At 45.8% G+C, this 25,704-nt stretch overlaps 1 protein-coding gene across 2 annotated transcripts in view; it reads left to right on the top strand.

The window, feature by feature from the left end:
* Positions 1-25,704, top strand: part of RARS2 (arginyl-tRNA synthetase 2, mitochondrial) — a 286,247-nt gene that overhangs the window by 84,022 nt on the left and 176,521 nt on the right. For both annotated transcript variants that reach the window (XM_078648190.1, XM_078648191.1), the window contains one exon: positions 19,616-19,711. In XM_078648190.1, the coding sequence (XP_078504316.1) occupies positions 19,616-19,711 (96 nt within the window). The remainder of the gene's footprint in view (positions 1-19,615; positions 19,712-25,704) is intronic.

Genomic DNA, 25,704 nt, shown 5'->3' with positions numbered 1-25,704 from the left:
ATCAGCTAGTACAGGAACCACCTTATCTGCAATACAAATGTCACAAGTGGGCATGGTTACAACATCAATATCTATCGGCTTTACATCATTCACAACTTCAACAACATCAGTATCATTCGGTTCCACAACTTTTACAACTTCAACAACATCAGTATCAATCATTTTTACATCATTCACAACTTCAAATGATGGTTCCGTGACGCAATGAACGGCATGTTGAATCCATTCCTCATCTTCGTCAACAAAATTCACTTTGTTGTTTTTACACATTCTGGCGTAATGACCCTTTTTGCCACAACTCCTGCAAACAGTACTTTTAGCAAAACAGTTTGGGTAATTCGGACCATGCTTTTCACTTCCACATCTGGGACATCTAAATTTACTGTCTTTATTATAACTAAAAGTTTGTTTAGGTTTCTCAGATCTTAAAGAAATTTTCTCCTGTTTTATAGGAATTTTACTTACTGCCGCAACACTTACTTCTGGTTGAAAAATTTCTCGATTCTCATTGTTAACACTAGAAACAGGGTCTAATTGGCTAGGACCTTTCCTTATCTCTTTCACCCAAGTAGACGTATGCTCAACACTTTCAACTATGAGTATGGCCTCTTTCAAACTGGGATTCTTTGACAGTAATTTTTCTTGGATCTTCTGATCATTTGTGCAACGTACAAGTTGATCACGAATGAGCAAGTCAGTCAGTTGATCAAATTCACAGGTTTGCGCAAGAGATTTAAGTGCAGCTACATAATTTCCCACTCTCTCACATTTCCCTTGCATACGCATGAAAAACGTATGTCTCTCCATGACTACATTGATGCGTGCTCCAAAATGATTTTTTAAAAAGAACACTCATCTCGTACACATCACTGGGTTCACCTGCTCCTCTGCCAATGGGTATAGGATCTAAACTGTCATAGATATTTCTTCCTTCTATTCCCAGATTGTTTAACAAAACTGCTTGTTTCCTGATCGCAGAAAACTTTTCGCCTCCAATAGCGAGTAAATACGAGTCAAAAATCGGTTTCCATTTCTTCCAGGGTAAAATTGGTTCACCCTGCTCACTTAAAAATTGAGGTGGCTGGTTCATCCCACTTGTTGATGATGACATTCTGATAAAAATAACTGAACAAGCTAAAACAACAATCTAAAACAATAATTTAAAATAAATATGAAAAACAACAAGCTAAATCAAAGATGCATAGCTGATAATGTGGCTTCTTTAAACAAAATGGAAACAAAATATTAAAATTGAACTTAACAGTATCCAAAATGGTGGTTACTTCCTTTCTTCTTTATGCGTGGTACTTCATAATTCACTTCTTTTTTTAGACTTGCCTCGTTCTTCACAAAATACTTCCAACAGTATCACCCTCAACCACCAAATAATGGAATGACACGCTTTTCACAATAAAAACGCTTTTATATGAGACGCTGTTATTGGCAACTCCGTCCTCACTCGGCAATAGAGTGCACTTCCAGAACAACAGAGCACAACGCTTTCACTCAGCAATTGAGCACACCTCCTAACAACAGAGTGTACTTCGGTATCCAAGCGTGTCACGCTAGGTCGCGTGATTACGTCATAAATCCAGCTCTCCGCTTACTTCCATCGCGCAAACACGGAAACAGAACGCGCCGTGAGTTCGTGCACAGTTCGTTCCTGATTTTCAAATGACGCTGCGAGAAGTAAGTTAAGTTCTGCAAGATAGTTTTAAACCATTATAAAAGCAGAAATCATCCAAACGGTGTGCCAATCTTCCTCATAACACCCGTGCACTGCAAATCTACTACATGGTGCGCTCGTCTTTAAATGCCCCAGACAGTCAATAAAACATTCTCAAAAATAGAAAATAATCCCAAAATGAATTCTCACGCACGCTGGGTTCCTTATTTCCTGATGGGTGGTTTCCTTCGTCGCCAGTGATAAAGAGATCCTTCAAACACAGGAAAGATTCTTAGTAAGCTTTATTGACACCCAACAGGGAGGCAAGTGGTCTCAGCAAAGTCCAGGCTCCAACTGCCCTTAGCATGACCAACAACATTCTTTTCCTGACAAGTCACATTCCTCATAAGGAATGCTCACCCTTAAAGGAGACGATGCAACACATTGCATATGAGAACTGTTCAATGTTAGATGCTAACAACAACTAGGTTATTGTTATGATAATGCAGATTCATGGCATGGGAATTAACATGTTATAATACCGCTAATTTTGTGGTATTCAGCATATTTCAAGAGGAATAAATGATGAATCAAGTCATACCTGACACTTGCCAGTCGTACACCCCAACAAGGTTTGTTAACCCACTAAGGGCCAGATGCATCAAAGGGTTTTGTCCATTCTGTGTCTATGGGAAAATGTGTTCATGCATATGACCCTAAGTTCGGTTTATTTAGACCTGTACATGAGTGCAGCCTCAAAAAAGCATATAAAGGTAATAATATTAGCTAATAATAATTTATTGTGAATGCCCAATTTCAGTATAGAGACCAGAGGAGGGCGATTCCTTTCTGTACTGGGGCCAAAACCTGGAACCAGCTCCCACTTTCTTTAAGACAAGCAGAAAATGACGCCTTGTTCAGAAAATCTCTTAAAACTTACCTTTTTTCGACCATTAGTGAAGATGCCATCTAAAGGATAAAGAGGATGTCACTTTTACCCAGTTCTAGGCTCTCAATGCCAAGATGCCCTGTTTCTGAGGTGATTTTTCCACTTTACAAATGCCTCATTTCATATGTTGTAACATCCTGGTGAGCAGACTATAAACATACCTTTGGCCAACAGTCGGGCAAGAGCACCTTTCTGGACATGCAGTAGTACAACTTTTTTTTTTATTGTCTTTCTTACTTTTCAATTATAGCAAACAGACAACAATAGCAAGCTGTCAAATCACATCACCGAGCATGACATAAGCACATAGTAGCAATATCACATGTCATCATAATGCACAAGTATAACTGTGTTCTGTAGAATGAACAATTTCCTAGCTAACGTAACAGAAAGTTTCAATTCTATTAAGGACTCGGAGGTGAGGATTATGCCTTCTTTCTTCACTTTTTTCCATTAGCAGCACGAAGGTAACAAAAAACTACTTTTCCCAAAAACCATAGGGAAAACGTATTCAGAAAACAATCATGACAACAACCAATCATGAACAGAGACAATGTCCAATCAGGGGCAACCAGCCCAATATAGTCCTTTGCTAGTGTTTATTCTTCCTCTTTCTGAGCAACAACAGCTGTTCCGTACTCTTCAGACATCTTGTTTTTGGGCATCAGAACCTGTAGATGACAGGGACACGTTACCCAGAGAACACAGAACCAACTCATTACACAGAGTAAACAGATTATAACAAACAGGCTGGAACACATTCCATGGAAAACCGTTACTTACTACCTTACGGGGAGGGATCTCCTCCTGGAGCAATGGGTGGGATAATCCTCGCCCCCGAGTCCTTAATAGAATTGAAACTTTCTGTTACGTTAGCTAGGAAATTTTTCATTCAATGTCAGGACTGGAGACGAGGATTATGCTTGTTCAAAGCTTGCCCACAACCAGTTGCGCCATGTTTAGAACTGGTTTGAAGTAGAACCTCTTAAAGGTAGAGTCCGAATACCAATCTGCCGCATTAAGGATATCTTCCAGGCGTGCGCCCAATCCAAATGCTTTCGAAGCCATTGCTCTGCGAGTGGAGTGTGCAACAAAATGCCGCAAACTAATGCCAGCCTCCTGCATACCCCACCAAACCCACCTGGTAATCTAAGGGTGAAGAGACCGCTTTAAGGGCTTCCGGAGTGAAATGAGTAACTGAAGCTCTCCATGGGGACAGAATTCCTCCGTCATTTCTTCATACGCCTTGAGACATCTGACCACAGTTATGAATTAACCCTGGTATGACACTTAGTGTGTCGCAGAAGGGTAAAGGTTACTCCCTCAGGAGAGAAAATCCTACCAGTAATGTCCAAGGCCTGGACATCCGAGACCCGTCGACACAAAGCCAGGCAGAGGAGCATAGCCAACTTTGCAGAAAGCTCCTTCCGAGTCAGATACCGGTTAGGCTGCCAGGAAAGAAAAAGGTTAAGAACCTGATTGACATCCCAGAGGGAGGAGTAACAAGGCTCAGGGGGCAAGGACAGCCTCACGCCCCGTAGAAGCTTGCAAACCAGGGGGTGTTCCCCAACCGGGATACCATTGACTGGAACATGACCAGAGGGAATCGCTGACCTAAATGTATTTATAGATCGGTAAGGACCCGCTGGCGAGGGGTCCGGCCTCCAGATGAAGAACCGGGGCGTCTGGTGGTCCATACGGGATGCAAACAGATCCGCTGAGAACGGACCCCAATGGTCGCTCAAGGCTGCAAAGACAGCTCCGTTCAGCATCCACATGCTGGAATCCCGGAAGTGGCCTGACTGGAAGTTAAGCCTCCAAGTTGTCTCGACCCGGCAGATATTTGGCTGGGACTGAGATCTGACTGTCTAGGCAGTACTGCCAAAAACTTGCCACCAGGTCTGAGAGGCTTTCGATTTGGTGCCCCCCAGGTGGTTCACATACCGGACCGCCGAAACGTTGTCCATCTTCAGGAGGACGCACGACTGCCCTAAGACTCTCGTCCAACACCGTACGGCAGATTAACCTGCCAAAAGCTCTAGACAGTTTATGTGTAATTTCTGTTTTTCTGGAGACCACAAACCTCCTGTGGACTCATCCCCGCAGCGCGCACCCCAACCGAGCCTGCTGTCATCGGACTCTATCACTAGATCAGGGGTAGAGCCGAAGATCGCACGCCCGTTCCAGGCCTCCATATGGTCTAACCACCATTGGATCTCGGATCTCACCTCGTGAGTCAGGGCTACCTTGTGTGAGTAAGGGTACCCCTTCCGAAGGAAGTACGCTTTGAGGCACTGCAAAGCCCTGTAATGCAAGGGGCCCGGGAAAATGGCCTGAATCGGGGCTGACAAGAGGCCCACCACCCGCGCTATCTGACAGAGGGATACCTGGTGGGTGGCCAGAACCCGACGCAACTCGTGGCGGATCTTGGAAAAAAAATTTTGGCCGGGAGACTGAGAGAAGACGACGTCGAGTCGTCGCCGAACCCCAAGAAGGTAAGAGTCTGGGTCGGTTGTAATAGAGACTTGTGCCTGTTGATCACAAAACCTAGGCCTTGTAGGAAGACTACCGCCAACTGAAGCTGAGCCTCCAGGCGATGAGGGCACGAAGCCATCAAGAGGAGGTCGTCTAAATACACAATCATTCTGACCCCTCTGGCCCTCAAAAACTCCACCGCTGGCTTGAAGACCTTTGTAAAACACCGAGGCGCCGACGAGAGGCAGAACGGGAGGGAGGTGAACTCGTAAATGCAGCTTCCCCACATGAACTGCAGGAACTTCCTGTGTGGAAAAAAATTGGGACATATAAATAAGCATCCTTGAGATCCAAGCGGACCATCCAGTCGCCGGGGCGTAAAACAACTCGAAGGAGGTGAATGCCCTTCATTTTGAAATGGCGGTAAACCGGCCATTCGTTGCATTCGCTTAAGTTTATGACGGGCCTCTTGCCGCCATCCATCTTGTCTACTAAGAAAATATTGCTTAAAAACCCTTCCGGGTGGCGGACAGAGAGGGAGATGGCACCCTTGTGCAGGAGCGAGGAGACCTCTGCATCCACAAGGGCAGCATCCGCGGCTGAAAACTGAATGGGACGTGGAGGGGAGGGTTGCACTCGGGCCCCATGAATTCTATTTGAAACCCTTGCACCGTCTGGAGAACCCACGCATCGTGTGTGAGAGACAACCAAGCCTGGTAGTAACTTGCCAACTACCCCCCCTAGTTTTGACTGGGAAGAGAGACGAACACTCACCGGGGTTTGCACTGGAGGCACCTCCACGGAATCATCTTCCTTTGCCTCTGCGTCCTCTCGTAGGATAAAAATTCCCAAAGCTGGACTGGTCCTGCTGTTGTCCAGAGCCTTTCTGGTTACCCTGCTGGTGATCTCGACCGACCGAGCGAACCCTGCCTCGTCCGGCCCTGCGAAAAACACGGGGAAATATCTTACGGATTGTGGACTGTGCAATATCAAGGGAAGTGAAGGTGTTTACAAATTTGCCGAGCTCCTTCACGAAGGGCTCGCCAAACAGACCCCCTTGAGCCACGGCCCCAGCTTCAGAGTCCGCGAGGTCACCCAACTTCGGTGAGAAGGGACCTGCAGCGCTCTGTGGAGAGGCCACAATTGGCATTGCCCAAGAAGATGACGACTCTTTGAGCCCAGTTGGAGAGGATTTGAGAAAAAATAATGGAGCCGGACTCCTTGGCCTCCTCAGCCATGTCCAAGATCTTCGTAGCTGGGCTGAGGGCATCCAGAAGCTTGTCCTGGCAAGCTCACCAGGACCTATCGATCACCTTTTTCGGATTGCAAATACATTTCTGAAGGAAAGTATGCATCCTGGGGTCAATCTCCGGGGTAAGGGCTACTTTACCCTCCAATGAAGGACGAGGACATTCCGCCCGCAGACAATTCCGGGCCTCCTTTTCCAAAGGATGGCGGATGTGCTCTGCCACATAAGTGGCCACCTTCTCCCCCGGGACCCACTCCGAAGAGCGAGGATGAACAATATTGTTTAGGTCCAACTTGTCCGAGGTGACTGGAGGGGGAACTGCTGGGCGGGGGGGGGGGGCCAAGACCCCGAAGGGTCTGGTTCAGTCTCAGGATCACCAGAGGTGTCCTGATCCTTAGGCTAGGTGGTCGGAGGTGGGGGAGGGAGAAGAGGCGCAACCGGTTGTGCTGCCCGACTATCAAGAAAAGCCTGACGTAGGCGCTCAAAAGCGTCTGAATCCACCACAGCAGGCGCGGTGCGTCCATTTGGGCGTAGGGGCGTAGCCCCACTAAGCCGTGGACGCACCGTGGCACTGCTAAACAAACACATACCACGAATTCTTCAAATTAGCGCAGCGCGGGAGGGCTCAGATGGTCACGTTGATGCCTGTAATTGGGCGGTCCGGAGTGCGCAGGGTGCGGGGGGTGGGGGTGGGGGGCGGGTCTGCTGGTCTGCTGCAGCTGCGCATGAGGATCCCGAGCTGAGACTTGCCCGCGCATGCGCCTTTGCGCGAAAAACACTTTTCCATAGAGAAGGGGCCGGGGGTGCGGCTTCAGCCCGGCCGGGTCTCCAAGGCTGCCCAGGGCGAGTACACAGGGTACCCCCTAGCCAATCCTGGTGCTGCATGCAGCGCCAGGATTGGCTGGTCCACCGTGCATCCAATAATGGATGTTGCGCGGTGGACCAGCCAATCCTGGCGCTGCATGCAGCACCAGGATTGGCTAGGGGGGCACGGCGTGGGTGGGGGCAGAGTGGCGCGACCCCGGGCAGAAGCAGACGGCGGTGAGACGAGAGCCCCTCATGTGGTCCTGGTCCGTGGTAAGGTAAGGTCATGCAGATTATTTATTACCTCTGCAAGTAGCACATGTTACCTCCCTGCATGGTGGAGGCGGTGGGAAGGAGTGTCACTTCACCTAGGGCGGCGGCGATATTCCTTGGGCTCTCAGTAACTCGAGGAGGCGGGAGAGGCAGGCTGCACAGACATGTCTGGCATCTGGAGGACTCCGTGTTTTTAAAACCGACTGAACACGCCGCTTCTTCTGCAGATAATGTGCACTCAGCCTCGCTGCTCTCCTGTTGTCATTTCTCTGTGATTGGCCCGCCCCTCGCTGTTCTGGTTCTTTCTTCTCCCTTCCCTTTCATGCACTCACTTCTCCTCTCCTGTCCACTTACCTTTCCATCACCTGCCTTGTTGTTTACCATCTTGTCTCCATTTGCCACTTCTCCTATACCTGAGTGTCGACTTACCTTCTGTATCTGTTTAGTTCAATGTATTTGAGTTGCTTAACGTAGCGTCCGAAGACCCGTTCTAGGCACTACGGCGCTTCAGATCAAGCCGACTTGTCCACCAAGTGGCAGAATGGCCATTTCGAACTAATTAAAGTGCCTGCAGGAGCACTGGGACGAGGAGGGCAAAGTGCAGGGGAGAAGTGTTGAAATGCGAGGACATGGTAATGATATAGTGGACTAAGTCCAAAAGCTAAGCCCCATTTTTCTAATCTTAGAGAGTTCCACCCCTTCTCGTCGTTCATGCTAAGACACATCGCCTCCCCAACATTCTGTACAAGGCAGAGAGATTTTCATTGAAGACATAAACACACACACACAACTGCACACTTTGTTTACATTTGCTGCCAGTGATCCTCACACACTCCACATGTCTGAAGGGCTGTCCATCACTCACACTGCACACCCACAGAGCTCTCCACCCCCTACATACTGCACATGTCCAAAGAGCTCTGCGCGCGTCAAAAGAGCTCTCATCCCTCACACACTACATATGTTCATTTTTTCGTCCACCACACATGCACATGTTCAGAGCTACCCATCCCACACACTGCACTTCTTCACATAGATATCCACCCCCACACATATGTAATGTAAATAGAGCGACCCAAATATCAAAATAACTCACCCCTCACTGCACATTGCAATAGATCTCTCCTTCTCCCCCACACTGCGCATGTCCACAGAACCTACATACTACATATGTTCACAGAGCTCACAATCCCATACACTGCACATGTTTGCAGAGCTCTGTATCCCCACACAATGCAGATGTTCATAGATATCACCATCTCTCACAGAGTGCACAGGTCCACAAAGCTCTCTACTATATGCACTATCTATGCACTATACATATCAACATACCTGTCCAACCCTCACACTCAGTACATGTCCAATGAGCTTTCCATTCCTCGCAAACTGCACATGATCACAAAGCTCTCCATCGGTCATGAATTGCACGTGATCACGAAGCTCTTTATCTCCCACACACTGCACATGTTCAAAGAGCTCTCCATACTCCACAGAGCACACATGTTAACAGAGCACTCCATTCCCTAGACACTGCACGTGTTCATAGAGCTCTCCATCCATCACACATTGCACATGATCACAGACCTCTCCAACCATCACATACTACACAGGACCACAGAGCCAGCAGAACTACCCACCCCTAGACATTGCACGTATCCACAGAACTCTCCATCTCACACACACTGCACATGTCACAGAACTCTCCCCCACACTGCACATGTCCACAGAGCTTTCCCCCACACTGCACATGTCCACAGAGCTCTCCACATCTCATAGACCTTCATCGCCCACACTCCGCATGTGCGGTTTGATATGGAACCCCAGGCCCTGCATATATCCAAACAGAGCTTCCACCCCCACACGCGGCGTACATGCCTAAATATCTCCTATGCATCAGGCTTTTCCAACAAGTAGCTCACAAGCTACCGGTAGCTCTCTAACTACCAGTAACTATCCTGTGCGCAGCCAGAGAACAAAATTAGACACTTCTGCTTGGTTGAAATAATATATGTATGTCAAAACTGAAAAACATATTCAAGATGAAAATCAGAAATAATAAGTTGATGTTTGGGGAAAAATGGTTCTCTTTCCAATATATTTTCCATGCTGATATTTGAGTATTAGAAATCAAACGGTGTTGGGTAGATGTATTACTAATATTACTGACTGGGTGCTAGGAGCATTCAGATAAGGCTGTTATGTGTTACCAATACACACGCTCTCTGCATCCCCACATCCTGCACATTTCCAAAGTCCACACAGTGTGTATGTTCACAGAGATGTAAAATGTACACCTACCGTGCACAGGCTGACATATCTTTAACCCCCAGACACTAGACATGTGCTCACTGCTCAGGGTTGCAGAACCCACGCACTGCACATGGCATCACACTTCTCCATGAGCCATAGTAACACAGCACATGTGCTCATAGATTATATCCCCAGCACCCTGCACATGTTTGAAGAAATTGATCACACATTGCCCACATACTGCATATGTATTCTGATCTCCATCACTTACTCACACTACTTATGGATCACATATCTCCATGCACCACACACACTGCATACAGGTCACATGCCTGTCCTCTGCTGCTGGCCACAGCATGTAGCAAATATTGGCTCATTTTGGGATCCAGATTTGGGGCTTCTATTAAACCTGACTTTATGGGAAGTAGAGAATGCCATGGAGGCTTGGCAGGCAGCCTCCACTGCTTGAAACTGAGAGGAAAAATCAATTCAGCTGAAAACCTTCTACCAACTCAAATACAACCTGATAAAAAAAAACGCTGGCAACACCAACCCACACCCTATCCCAATTCTGATTGTGCATAGAAGCATCTAACTAGTACTATTAGAATGATTCAAAACAACAAAATGAAATATATAGGCCATATACACGTTTATGATGTACCTGACCTCAACAGGATGTACTACAATGTGCTGAGGGAAATTGAGACAGGCCCTTTGAGGTCTTCCTAAACCATAGTATCACCAGAGTAGAATCCTCCTTAGGTGCCTTTTGCCCATGGAATCGCTTAATGAAGAACATCCATGTAACTGTATCTATTGTTTGTGCATTCTTGTGAAAACGTATTCCAAGAGGCACTCCAACTTGTGTCGTACCAAACCTCTCTCCGATGCAACAATTAGGAGCCGAATCAATCACCTGTACAAGTATGTCATTGGGAGGACTCATAGGCTTTTAAGATTGTAAGTAAAGAAACACTGCATCAACAGGTAGCCATTCAAGCATTCGCAAAGGAAATAAATGGGTCCGTATATTTGTTGTAAATAGCAGTTGGAGAGCTGCCAGGGCCCCCGGCTCAGTTGGGAATTGTAGGCATAGTGTGCAGAGTGCTGCACGTAGTCTGCTGTACGTGAAGTGAAGCATGGGGGAGATAGTGTCCACTGTATGGAGTGCAGAGGTACATGTGCAGTTTGTGTGCAAGCAGGGTGCTTAGATATATCAAAGTCAAAGACCTGGTAAAATAAAGTGACATGTCACACATATATTCCTCATTGCTTCCCCTGACTTCCCAGCCAAAAGACAACTGGATCCCCTTCCAGCAGTATCTGAGTCTGAAATGTGTCTCTGTTATGTAATGCTCACCTTAAATTTAGCCTTTACTACTCACATCAGTGGCACCTCCTGCTGTGGGCAAAGTTTTCATAATTGGGTAGCTCATGACTAGTAGGTGGGACAGATGCTAGTCTATAAGCGATCCTTGTGGATGGTCTGAGAACGGTTCAATACATTTTACTCCTCTGCATGTGCCATTGTTGCTTGTTTGGCATCAGTCATGGGTCATTGACATCCCATTCTAGTTGCTAAATATTCTAATTTAAAGCTGTGAAAACACAAGGAATCTATTTACTCCACATCTAAACTGTTTATTGGTAATGGGGTAACAGGCAGTACCATTCAGGAAAATGCAGTTGGCTTGTCAGCACTTGTCCGTCACCAATGCTTTGTGAAGCCTGTTTCCCAACTGCTGTGCAACTTCTTCTACTCTTAGAGCTGAGATTTTCATGAAAGTCTTATAGTCTGAATTCAGCACCTGAGCGTAATAGGACGGAATGTATGAAGCTCTGTGGTTATACTGAATAAGCAGCTACCTATGTTATGCCATCTATTAATGTAATAACTGCACTTTCACAATTGCTTTATTAACCTTCCTGCTTTCACAAATTTGCTTGAAAATGCACGATTTTTCTTCTTTTTTTTTCAAAATGTTGGGTTTCGGGTTCGCCCGCTGCGCGCGCTCGCTACGCTGCTGTATGGAAATCACTTTGCGCCCCACCACTTTCAAATGTCACCCACCGCCCCTGCACCACAGGAGGGGCTATTGGAGTTGAGGGAGCCTCAATGCGCTGTTCAAGGCGTGAAAAGGCGTCGTTAATCTGGAGGGAAAGCCTGTCTTCCAAGGAAGAGATAGCCTGGCCAACAGCCTGATAAATGTAGGTATCTTCAGTGTCGTAAAAGGCATCCCCCCAGGGCATCTCTGCAAGGGGATCCTCCTCCTCAAGATATTCTTCGTAATATTCCATGACTGGACATAGATGGAAGAAGGCACAGGAATGGCAACCTTACAGGCCTGTGGAGGGCTGTATGAATACAAAAGCTGGGTGACAGCTGAATTCAAAGGCAGTAGGGTTACACCGCAATCAACGGGGTTCAAGCCCCAGGGGACAACTGCTGGCAGCAACTGATACAAAGCACACACCCCCTTGCCAAAGGGGCTCTCACCGGTCTGGGCCTTGTCCCCCACACAGCCTAGTGACAGGCAAATACAAGACCTCACTCGAGTCGTTTATGGCGAAATGTACAGACTCCACAACCCTTACAATATTCTACACAGGCGGTGGAGCGTTAATCATTGAAACGCAGCTGACGCGGTAATTACATCCGCCTAGGCCGCTACAACCCTCACAGGCGTTCTCCGCAGACTGGGGGCTTCTGGACAAAATACGCGCACACGGTGTTTGAAACCCTGAAAAGATCAAACTCTGCGTCGCGTCTCCAAAGGCCTCCCGCGCCCTCTAGTGGCGGGAGATCCACAGAAGCCGAGCCAGCACCATACCCGCCGCCTATCGATGAGGAAAACCTCAACCCCACGGCGCCCTTCAGAAAACAATGAAATGCACACGAAGCTGCCACGCGAACCCCCAAGGGGGGGAAACAAGGAACAGAAGTACCGACGTGTATATCTGTAACGAACGGTGAAACCAACCCCTCCGAACATCAAAACCAAGCGCGAGCGAGCTGACAACAGTGAAAGCTATTAAGCCTACGCATTTAGCATCGCAACAGTACAGAATATAACAATAAGCATACAATGAAAATAAATTACAGTCCAAAGCATTAAACAGCCAAAGGAACTGGAGAGTACTTATCTTTGCTGCGAAGCAGCCAAGAAAGAGGAAGAATGGACACTAGCGAAGGACTATATTGGGCTGGTTGCCCCTGATTGGACATTGTCTCTGTTCATGATTGGTTGTTGTCATGATTGTTTTCTGACTACGTTTTCCCTAGGGTTCATGGGAAATTTAGTTTTTTTGTTACCTTCGTGCTGCTAATGGAATAAAAGTGAAGAAAGAAGGCATCATCCTCGCCTCCAGTCCCAACATAGAATCGAAATGTGTTTGAGTGGAGTATAGGTGGATATGTCAGTAGTCATGGGGAAAAAAGAGGATTTCATTACTAATCAGTAGAGTGATGTTCAAGGGTCTGAAGATATTTGCGGAAAGGCTGCCAAATATCCCTGGGTCGTGACGGAAGCGGTTGAAGAAGGGCATAGTCTTCACTAACTCTGTCACAGTATGTCATGCTTTTAAGCCACTTCGAGGAAGTATGCAGGAATAAATACTTAATGAACATGTTATCGCGCCATGACGGAATTGTCCAAAATAGCCAATATTTTTAAATAACGGTACGAAGACTTGTTTAATGTGCTTTGTACTGAAATCTGTTCAAACTGCTTGCTACTTCATTTCTCTCAACCCCTCCTTTAAAGTTCTATGTAAGTAGTCTATAAACGTTGCAAAAGCCACAAAATCGTGTTTTTTCTGATAGCATAGGGTTTGTCCAATACGTTTAAAATATTCAGTTTGGGTCGATTTACAAAGGTAAACGTACACGTTTGTGTAAGTTTGTGCCTTTTCAGTATTAAAAAAACGGCATTTTAATAGTACGTTTGCAAGTGTGGAAACTGCCCAGTGGGGGAGGAGAACTCCAGGCATGAATGCAGTTTTGCAAATACTGCAAAAGCATAAACTTACAAAAAGGTGTTTGTTTACCTTTGTGAATCAGACCCGAGTCACTTTTATGTTATATTGGCTCTGGGTATTAGCCTGCCCCTAATTCTTTCAAGTATTAATTCTGCCCCAATTTCTTGGTGTGTCAACCCCCCCTAAAAGTTCTGGTCTAGTTGCGCCCCTGAACATAATGAAACCTGCAAATACTGCCTCTCCCCTGTATAAAAAAGACCCTGAGGTACTGAAGAGAAATGCATGGGGTCCCTCAAAATTGTAGCAGTCTGTGTAGGCATGGTTTATCTGCTTCCTTGAAGATTCATAGAGAAGACGTGCCTGTCTGTCTCGCTCGCTATATAAGCCTCCTGCATACCTACTGTTTTGCATTGCCTGTCTTTCTTGCTCTTAAAATCAATAAAACAAATTTGAAATTAAAATTGTAGCAGCAGTTCTCCGAGATGCCCAACATCTTCAGAGAGCAAGATACACTAGGCATCGAGGATCGTACTTCTGGGATCTCAGCGGCCCAACTGATGCCAAGTCCACAAGACATTGTGCTGAAGCGTCTCTGATGGAGAAGACCTGGACTGGACGGGACACCCTCAGAGGTGATACTGTCTTTTCCATGTACTTTTTAAGATCCTTGTGATCGAAATAAAGTTATGTTGATACTAGTTGGGCCCTACACCAAGAATGTCCCCAAGGATGTGAGTACCACTGTAGCATAAGCTATGGGGCTGAAGCCCTGCTCACTTAGGCATCCCTTTACTGAAGAAGAGCACTGCTTCCAGTAGGAGCCTGTCATCGAGCAGGACAGAAAGAAGGCCTCTGCCTCTTATCCACTGCCACCCATGTACCCCTGTTGGCATCGCTAAGGAAGCACCAGAAAAGGGGCATCGAGCAGTCTTTGCTCCCCCGCCACTCACATGAAAGGCACCGAACTTCCCTCTTCCAAGCTGAAAGCCACTCCGAGAGCACCTCCAAAACAGATTGCTAAGTCGATGCCAAAGCCCTTCGGCACAGAGATTGAAGGAATCCGAACTCCCATTCTGGAGAGATTGGCATATAGAGATTGGCATAGAGAGATTGACATAGAAACTCACCACCAGTTATAAGTGGCTGTCAATCCATCCAGAATCCAGCAAAATTGCTGCTAAGGCACCCCTTGGTATGAAACAGAAAAGCCCACTTCAACTAGAGCACATTACAACATCCATTGAGATAAAAGCTTGCATCGTAGCACATTATCACTTAACACAACCGTGGCTCATTATGACTTCCATTATTGCGATAACCAAGACATACTATTTGAGTGGCTCAAAAATATTAAATGGCCAATTCAAAATTATTAAGTGACAATATCATTTCGAAAAATAGAGCATCGGAGCTTCTACAGCCAATATAAAATTAGGTTACCATCATTAACAAAATGTAAATAATTGTTTATCAATCCTAGAGCATAAGGAGCTTGAAAGTACAAGCACTATCTTCTATGGCTCTTGATGGCATTAATTACTGCTCTTAAGAGGTACAATATATGTAATTATATAAATTCATCATATTGTTATCACAACCCAATATCGAACTGCTATCTACATGGCATATAAAACTGTCAATTTAGTAATTGAAAAATGTAAGCCCGCATATTTGCAACTGTATAATTCTAGTCTGCTTTTTTAGACTTTAAATATGATGCCATGGACTAGTCTGTCAGACATGCTGTGGCTAGTTCCAGGAGGTTCCATGCAGCTTGGTTAGTCCCATCTAGTGAGATGAAGAGAACTGTTGTTATGTAAGTCATGCCTCTCATACGTGTGCACTCCAAAACACACATGGTCCTTGTGGTGCAGCTTGTATTGTTCCACATGTTATTTTGGTTGTTTTGTGACTCACCTTTTGAGAGTTATATTATTGTATTGATTCAAAATAGGTATCCAGTTGGCTAGAGTTTCAGGATCCTCCACTTTTTCTGTTAGGTGCTGCTTCCTTGGATGTGAAATGTTTGAAAGAGGTCTGTACTGCCCAGAGAGAGTAGTAGGAAAGAATCTATGGCAAACAAGGCTGGACACTGGTAAACTTGAGGCACTGCTTACTCTGTCAGAGACCTTACCTACTCAGTCCAGAGTATTAGCTTGATGCGTCTAGAACCAGGCCTGTGGTTTAGTGTGCCATAGTAGCAGTGCCCTATGGCCCATTAGTGCCATTACAATGCAGTGTAGGAGCTTAGTTTATTAGGATGCTGTGCACTGTGGTGGGGTTAGTAGCCCTAGGTGGCCTAACGTTCCTAGAATATTGTGCAATGTAGAGACCCATGAAGTGCATTGTGTTGGGGTACTGTCTTTAGGATGTAGTGTGTTACATTGATGTTTCTATGATGCAGTTCAGTTTTATGGGTTAGCGTACCAGTCACGCCTTTCAACATATATGGAATCTGGTATTTTGTTTTGCTTCTGAATCCGTGGAACAGAAGCCCTAGATATTCACATAACTGCACCATTATAAAATACTCCCTTTGTACATGCTGAATCACTAGTGAAATGCTGAGTATGCACATTCTATTTATTTATTTATTTTTGGGTTCTTGTATAGCGCAGGATTCGATCTCCAGGGAGCTATCTCCGCGCTTATGTTCTTTCCAAAGGTAGAGCCAGACAATAACATCTGTGTATCAATGATGGAGCTACTGGAGGGAAAATAGGTACGTCTTCAGGCATTTCCTAAATGCAAGCAGATTGGAGTTTAGTCTAAGAGTGAGAGGCAAAGAGTTCCAGAGAGTAGGGCCTTTGTATGATAGAGCTCGGCCTCCTTGTCTCTCTCTTTTGATCCTAGGGATCCTGAAGCAAGGCTTGCTTTTTTGAGCGTAGGGTTCGACCTGTTTGGTAGGGTTTAAAAATTTCCGTTAGGTATCTGGGGCCGGATCCGAACAAACATTTGTGAATGGTGCAACAGACCTTAAATTTCACTCTCTGGCGAATGGGAAGCCAGTGTAGCTTATTTAGCAGAGGACGGGAGGAGGATCTGGCTGGAGCGTTTAAGATCAACCTAGCAGCCGTGTTCTGGGCTACTTGTAGCCTCCCCAGCTGTTCCTCATTAGCAGATATGAGTAGACCATTACAGTAATCTAACCTGCTGATTACCAGGGTCTGCACCAATGTTTTCCTATGGTGGTCTGCTAAGTAGGGGAAGACTCTCCTAAGTAAGCCAATCACCCTCATACAGGTCCCTGTAACCTGTATGGCATGATCTTTGAGTACCAAGGGTTGATCAAGCTTAAAACCTAGATTTTGTACAGTTTCTTTTGGGCATGGGGCCATACCTAATTCTGGAGGCCACCACTCAGGTGACCAAAGGAGTGGGGCATCTCCAAAGAGCATGACCTCCGTTTTACCTACATTACACTGTAGGCAATTGGAGGTCATCCACCCGGCTATCGCTCTCATTCCTGCAGCAAAAGAGCTTTTTACTGTTGGAGTCATATTTTGGAAAGGGAATAATAGCTGGGTGTCATCAGCATAGGATATTGGTGTGAACCCATGTTCTCTCACAATTTTCGCCAGGGGGGCCACATACACATGAAACAATGTGGGGCTTAGGCATGAGCCCTGTTGGACCCCCTTTGTGAGCTCCCTGAAGATGGAAGAGTGGGAGCCCAGACGAACACTTTGTGAGCGGCCAGATATAAAGCTTTTTAACCATGATAGGGCCGTTCCGTCCACTACTACCCCCTCCAGACGACTGATGAGGGTGTCATGAGACACCGTGTCGAAGGCAGCGGACAAATCTAATAGCACCAGAATCATGGAGCCTCCTCTATCCTGTGCCATCCGGATGGTATTGGTCACGGAGAGGAGAGCTGATTCTGTGCTATGATTTGGTCTGAACCCGGATTGAGAAGGGTCCAGACCGTCCGCTGCCTCGATGAATTTAGACAGGTGAATGTTGTCATGTCTCTCAGTCATCTTACTCAGGTGGTGTAGGAGAGATATAGGACGGAGGTTGTTGAGGTCAGCCCATGGTAACGCGGTATTTTTGCGGACAGGGTTCACAACTGCCTTTTTCCAGTCACTGGGAATCTTTCCTTCTTTAAGTGAGAGGTTAATCAGTGATTTGAAGCTCGGAGCTAACAGGCTGCCTAGTGGAGCTATCATCTTAGCAGGTAGCAAGTCTGTGGGTGAGCCTGATTTGATTAGGTTATATAGGGTGGTGACTTCTGTCAGGCTGATCTCTGGAATCATAGTAAGCCTGCTATTTTCGCTCTTAGCTGGCTTGGGACGGGGGAGCCAATTGTATCCCTAGTGTTTGATGCTTTGGTGATTTTCTCGTAAATTAAATCAATCTTATTCTCGTAGAATGCGGAAACATCATCGCATAAAGTTTGACTGAAATCATCCGGGCTTTCGCAGGCTATAGGCTTGACAAATGATTGCAGGATTTTATAAAGTTCTCTAGTAGAGTTCCCTGCCTCTGTTATTTGTAACTCAAGTTTATTTCTCCTGGCTTTTTTTATATGTTTAAAATAGTTAGATTGTGCCTCCAAATAGTGTTTTTTACTGGTAGGTGTATGTGTTTTCCTCCACTTTTTCTCCAAACTCCTACATTTTTGTTTCTCAGCCCTTAGCTCTTCTGTATACCATGTTTCTTGCTTGGTTTTAGTGCATTGCTTATGTAATTCTAGCGGTGCAAGTAAATCAATTGCTTCCAGGAGTACTTTATTAAACTTAACTAGGCCTTGTTCAATGTCATCCTCTTCAGAGAGAGTGGGTTCTTTCCATACTCTCTGTAGTCCTTCTAGGGTTATTTTGTGCCATTTTCGTTTCCATATTGCAGGGAGAGGTTTTTGATGTGGTGGATGAGGACCTAGTAAGGTAAAAGTTAGCATATAATGGTCTGACCAACTAATAATGGTGGGAGGGCAGCATATTATTTTAGGGCTGTTAGTTAAGATTAGGTCAAGTGTATTGCCACCCAGGTGTGTTGGGCCCTTATTCTGAATTTTCAGTCCAAGACTAGAGAGATCAGCAAGCAAAGACATGCTATCGGGGTGATTTGGTAGGTCTATGTGAACATTAAAATCTCCAAGGAGAATGAAGTCTTCCTTGGCTCTAAAATAAGGGGCTAGTAGTTCCATAAGAGTTAGGGAAAAATCAGAGCATGAGCCAGGAGGGCGATATACCAATGCTCCTTTCCACTGTAATTTAGAGGAAAGGGAAAATCTAAAGATCATTATTTCCATCTGAGCATCGCATCGTTGGTCAAGTACTGAGACTTTTAGACTCTCTTTGTAAACCACAGCCACACCGCCTCCTATTTTTGTCAAGCGATCTAGATGAAGGATCTTATATCCAACAGGGATTCCCAACGTGATTGCGGGGATAGTGTGGGGTTTTAGCCATGTCTCTGTGAGAAAACAGATGTCTGGCATGTCTGTATTTATAAGATCCCATAGTTGTTGGTAGTGTTTGGGTAGGGAACGTAAGTCTAATGGTGCAACATGAAACCTAGCTTTGTCTGCAAATGACATTTGCAAGTCAAGAGTAAACGCCAATGAAAGTTTGAGAATGGCCTTCTTCTCTTGAAGATATTTGCCTCTGCACTTTTATTAGGCTAACCGCTTTAGCTTATGTCACTCCATCTTACATAAGCTTGCCTAAAAAATGTCAACAAGCGGAAAATGTCAATTAAAAAAGTGCAGGAGAAAAAGTCCCATTTTAAGGAACAGGGGTTTCTATTCTTGACAAAATGGTGTTAGGAATGAAATTCAAATTTGGTCCTTCTTTGTTGTCCATCACCACTGTGCCACTGATTAGTCCTGTAATAAATGTTTTTTTATGGTTATTCTTATAATTGTAAGACTGTCCATGAAGTGAAATGAGCTATAAACCTACATAGGGCGTTTTTCTGGTGCTCTGGTATCATTCTATTAACTTATTTCCTTTTCTTGTAGGAAAGGAACAGGAGTCGTAGATCTGTCTGGACAGGGAGACCTCTCCTCTCACGCCACCATTGTACGCAGTAATGGGACTTCACTTTATATTACAAGGCAAGTGTATTTTTAATGTATTTTTGTGTCAAAAGAGTCAGCTGCAATTATTAGTGCTGGCGTACAGCATTCCAGGTTAACTGCAGAAGTGCTTCTCTGCCGAATTTGGCTCAGAGGTTGTTTATATAATAAAAGCATTGTTCCAAGCACACTGTATCAAAGGTACAGCACTGATGGGATTGTTTTTCTTGAGACTCAGAGCTGTCTCCAACCAGACAACCAAATCCAGGGCATTGTATTCAGTGTTACTTAGCCTTGGACAGAGTGTATGAACGACATGATAAAATGCTTACTGAGAAATGTGCTGCGTTCAGAGTAATTTCTAATTATGTTATTGTGTAAGTGCAAGGCACACTAAAAGTCACTTTTTAGAAAAAGATGTTAAGTTTAAATGTGTAACTAAAATGTAGATTTGTGCGCAGACCCTTTGGAACCTTACAACAACCTCAAACCCCAACACTTGACAATCTATTATAAAGATGGATATGCTGTTTTTCACAAATTCCACATATGCTACAGTATTATTTCTGCTGTGGTTACTTGTGAAGCACTCAGCTTGCCAAGTAGCTAGGCCTGCACCATATAAACTATAGCCAAAACCAGAGGTTAGCATTCAGTGTAACAAATGCAAGGCTGATATAATGTGTACACAGTCAATAGAATAATACTTTTTGAAAAAAGCTCGCCCTTGTGAGACCAGTCCTTCATTAGATAAAAATAAATCCTTGCAGGTCTGGTGTTTAACTAGTTCCTAGGGTACAACTCAGAATAGGTTTGTAGAAAGTGTAATGTGATTTGGTAAACTTGCAATTGTTTTGTGTGTAGAAAGTGTATATATATATGTGTATGTAGTGAATCACTGTTTTTGTATTGCAACATGGAAACCTCGGACTAATTTAAAAGTGTATAAAGTGATGCAATTAAAATACGACTTTAAAATTTTTTATTAATACCCAAGGATTAATTCTTTAGGGTTGAAAACCTGCTCAGAATAAAAAAAGTAGCAGAATCTAATCGTGACCAGGTCCCATTATTTACAAGTATTGTCACGTTGTCCTACCTGGCCCCGCAAAGGACACAACCCCACATTTTCCACAATTGTGGTTACTTGTGAAGCACTCAGCTTGCCAAGTAGCTAGGGCTGCACCATATAAACTATAGACAAAACCAGAGGTTAGCATTCAGTGTAACAAATGCAAGGCTGATATAATGTGCAGAAAATATGAAGACAAAGCTATTTATTCACCATTTATAGATTTCTGAGCTAACAATAACTTGCACCCCTGCCATGCACTGCTAATGACCTCACATATTACATCACTCATGACATTTTAAGTGACATTTAGGACATCAATAATGGCATTTCAAATAACATCATTGATGACCTCACTGATGGCATCACTGATGACTGATGATGACATCATCCAAGCTTATTTTGTACACTTTACTCAATAAACTAATATGGCATTAGATATCTGACAGTAATTAAAAAATAGTTCAGAATAATATAGAACATCATTAATGCCATCACAGCCTTCAATGCCTTCCTTAGGTGTAGCAAGCATGTGTTTTCTGCAACATTGACCCTATACCATGCACTTCACAGGTAGCCTTGTTCACATTAACAATCAACCACAGATATATTGCACACAGTGTTCAATATGTATACCTCTGTTCAGAGAAAGCCAAGTTCCTCAAGATACTCAGTATCTGTTCCAAAAATAATGCCCTCCTACGGACAGCTTTTATCTGTATCAAACCCCTCACAGTAACTGAACCTACATTGAGAAAGAAGTTGCTATGAGTAGAAAAGTGGGTACTGTAAACAGTGATTACCCTATGGAGAGAATTTACTCTGTTCCAGACTTTTTGCAGACAGTGAAACTCTTGTAAGAAATACACCACAGAGTATTAAAAAAGTATCTACTAAGAACCGTGGAGACACTATGTAAACCTTGACAAAAAAGACACTATTCACTTAAAATAACTGAGGTCTGAAGGTGCTAAAGATCATACTACCTGCAGCCTTCACACAGAGGTGAAAACTTTACAGATAGTCCATGTTCTGAAGCAAAAGAAGGACATGAACATTGGTTAGTACCTGGTGTACACAGTCGTTTATGTTATGTAGAGATTGTCATGCTGAGACAATGCTGTCCAATAACTCAAGGCTACTTATAATTCTTATTATCTACTACGTATAATCTTTGCCCTGTTGGAAACTTTTTCTGACTAACCAAAAAACGTGTGTGGAACTTACTGGACACAAGTGATCAACTGTCATCTGCACACACAGTTACTCTTCAATGCAAAGATTTATAACATGTTCAATACCTATAAACACGTATGATTCATTCAGAGCACAGCATTTTGTAAACACACCCGTTAGCTGGACACAAGCTGAACAAAATTAGGTAGAAAAGTAATATGGTCTTTACCCACCACTATGTAAACTATAACTCAAGCTAACAGACTCATTGGATGATGTTGTCAGGGATGTCATCAATGATGTCGTAGAAGTGCTACGCTGGGCTGCCTGGGAGGGAGTGGCAGTGCTGTGAGCGGTGCGCCAGGGCAAGAGGCCCATAGAATTTGTGTGAGCGTGTAACATGCTGTTCGAGGCATGTGGGCTGCTAAATTCATATCTAGTGCATAGATCGCCGCCTAGTGTTGGGTCCGGATGATTGCACATTGTTGTCCTGGAAGAGTCTTCGAAGTATCACGAGATAGGTGGCTCCTCCCCTGGACTACAGTGCGCATGGGCATCGGCTCCATCCCCAGATTGTTTTTTTCCGCCATTGGGTTCGGATGTGGTTGTCGACGTCTCCGTGTCGGAACCGATAAACTTTGTTCTTAAGGCCAAAAGGCCTTCGTTACCAGCGTCGGTATTGTTTGCGCACGGTCTCGAGCGTCGTCCGACTCTCTGAGCTGGAAATCTACGGAGTATAGTTACTCTTCGCACTTCGAGGCCCTCTCGTCGCAGCAAGACACGACGACCTTAACATGGAGCGGTGCCCGTTTAAGTTCTGCCCCGTCTGTGGATCCAAATATCCACACATCGATGTGCATCCGGTCTGTAATAAATGCCTGTCACCGGACCACAACGAAGACGACTGCATGGCCTGCTCAAAATTCAGGTCGAAGAAGACGCTCAAGCATCGGCGCGCGGCGCGCCTCGAGGCCCAGCGAGCGACACCGGCACCCGACAACATATTCGACGACCCTGCGGAGGAAGGCGGTAGCCATCACCTCCAAATTTCGCCACCGTCGACGGAGGTCCAGTCCGATCCCGAGGAACAGGTCGAAGGACAGGACCAGGACATTGAATACGTCGAGGAGGTAGGGGACGACGAAGAAGTTTTTGGGGCCGCGGAAGATAGCTCAGAGGAAGAGCTATGCCCCGACGTCTATATTACACAGGCTCAGGTCACGGGATCACCACTCGGCCTTACCCACGACCCTGCACCGCTATCCCCGGCCCCGCATTCTAGCCCGGCCACGGACACTCAAGCGGAGCCGCCATCCACCGTATCGAAACCGAAACCGAAAACTTCGGTTTCTACAACACCCAAGATGGCCGACGTCCAGGCAAACTCGAAACCGAAACCAGCGGATTCGACAACACCTAAAATGGCCGACGTCCAGCAGAAAACGAAACTGAAACTAACGGACTCGACAACATCTAAGATGGCCGACGTCCCACAAAAAATATCAAAGCCTGCTCCTTCATCGACTCCGTCCACCTCCGGTCCACAGAAGTCGAAGAAGGTTATCGAGCCAACAGCGCCGCAGAAGGTGCACAAGGACTCCTCCTCCAAGAAGGCCGTCCGTCAAGAGTCGGCCTCTGTTGCTCCGGCACGGACGTCGAAGTCTGTTCACGCGCCTTCAGACGCTCCTACGGCGCCGTCAACTAAACGCCCTGTCGAACATAAATCGACTACAGGCCACGACCCAAAGGCCGCAGCCACTACGCATCGGCACAAAGATGTCGGAAATGCAGCATCGGCATCGGCGCCAAAGCCTACAACGGAGCCGCGCCACGTTGCAGCTGAAGAATCGTCGACGCAAATACCGTCGACACCGAGGGACTCCGACGCCACCGGACACCGAACGTCGGCTTCGACACCCTCCGCCTCCTTCACTAAACAAGTCACTGACTCCCTGAAAAGGATTCGAGACAAGACTTTGTCGGCGGCTCCCACGCCATCGGCTCCGAAAGAGGTTGACACTCCTCAAAAGTCATCAACCAAGCTTATTTACACTCTTCCACCAAAGGTGCCACCAAAGGCATTTGCACCTAAATCGGTGCCAAAGACTTCGGCTCCTTCGACGCTTCAAGCCTCGGAACAAGACTCTGAGCATTACATCAATGCCCAAACAGGGAAACTGACCCTTTACAAAAGGAAGATCACTTCCCAACCACTGGAATCCTATGTTATTCCACTGAAGAAAAAGAAGCCAGCACAGGACATTCCTGCCCTTATTGAGCCTATCCTACCACCACCCAGAAGAAGTCCATCACCTTCCCCAAACCAATCAGGGGGAGAGGATGATGAGGAAGACGACCAATACAATTTCCCAGTGGACAATGACCCTGATGTTCAGCAGGACACATATGACGACACTGGGGACCAAGGTAGCCAGCAGGTGGTACAAGATCCACAAGGTTTTGGGCCACGTACATCTCCAACGGAGGATTCTGCAGCATTTAATGCTTTAATCGAACGGGCAGCGGGAAATCATAATGTGGACATGCATGCTGACCCGGTGGAGGAAGATTTCCTGTTTGACACTTTCTCTGTCTCAGAAAGAACAGTAAAAATTCTTCCTATGCTCAAAGGTGTCCTTAAACATGCCCCAGAGATCTTTAAGGAACCAACCAGGGCAAGAGTGGTGAGCCCACGTATCGAGAAAAAATACAGGCCAGCACCTGGAGATCCTGCATATATTAGAGGACAGTTGCCTCTAGACTCGTTGGTGGTCGCCAATGCCCGCAAAAGGGCAAACTCCCAAACTACGGGTGAAGCTCCTCCCCCTGACAAGGAGTCGAAAGTGCTTGAGGCATCTGGCAAAAGGGTGGCTGCGCAGGCTGCCAATGTATGGCGTATAGCGAACACACAGGCACTGTTGGCGCGTTACGATAGGGCGCATTACGACACCCTAGAACAGCTCCTTCAACATCTACCTGAGGAGTATAAAGAAGCAGCAGAAATGCTCATACAAGAGGGAAAGCTTATATCAAACGCTGCAATAAAATGTGCACTTGATGTGGCTGACACAGCGGCTAGGGGAATTAACACTAGCGTCATGCTGAGGCGACAAGCTTGGCTTCGTATATCTGGATTTAAGCCTGACATCCAAACTACTATCCTCAACCAGCCCGTCAATCCTGACAGACTGTTTGGCCCAGATGTAGACACCACACTTGAAAACATTAAGAAAGACAACGAGACTGCTAAGTCCATGGGGGCACTTCAGTCACATCAGTTCAGGGGCGGCACTTTTCGTCGCTCAGGAGCACGTGGTGTTACCAGAGGACACTTCGGTCAACAATCACAATTTTCAAAGGGAACTGCACAATCCTCCTACCCCAAGCAGGGTAGAGGAGGATACAGAGGTAACGGTGCCAAGGGCAGGGGCAGAGGAAACAACAACTCACGTTCCTCTTCCTCCAATAAACAGTGACTCTCTGTCACTGCCCCCCGACCATCCAACACCTGTCGGGGGGAGACTCCAGCAGTTCCTGCCAGTCTGGACATCCATCACTACAGACAGGTGGGTGCGAAAACTTATCCAATACGGTTACTGTTTGGAGTTAACGTCCACTCCTCCCAACATTCCCCCAAGGCACCGTCCTATGTCGGCAGAGCACTTGCACTTATTGCAGCAGGAAGTCTTGGTGATGCTGCAAAAAGGTGCAATCGAGCTCGTACCAGTGGAAGAGGAAGGCACAGGAGTCTATTCCCTGTACTTCCTCATCCCAAAAAAGGACG

Source organism: Lissotriton helveticus, chromosome 6 (genome assembly GCF_964261635.1).
Source record: "Lissotriton helveticus chromosome 6, aLisHel1.1, whole genome shotgun sequence".
NCBI lineage: Eukaryota > Metazoa > Chordata > Amphibia > Caudata > Salamandridae > Lissotriton > Lissotriton helveticus.
This window is presented reverse-complemented; position numbering and strand designations above follow the sequence as displayed.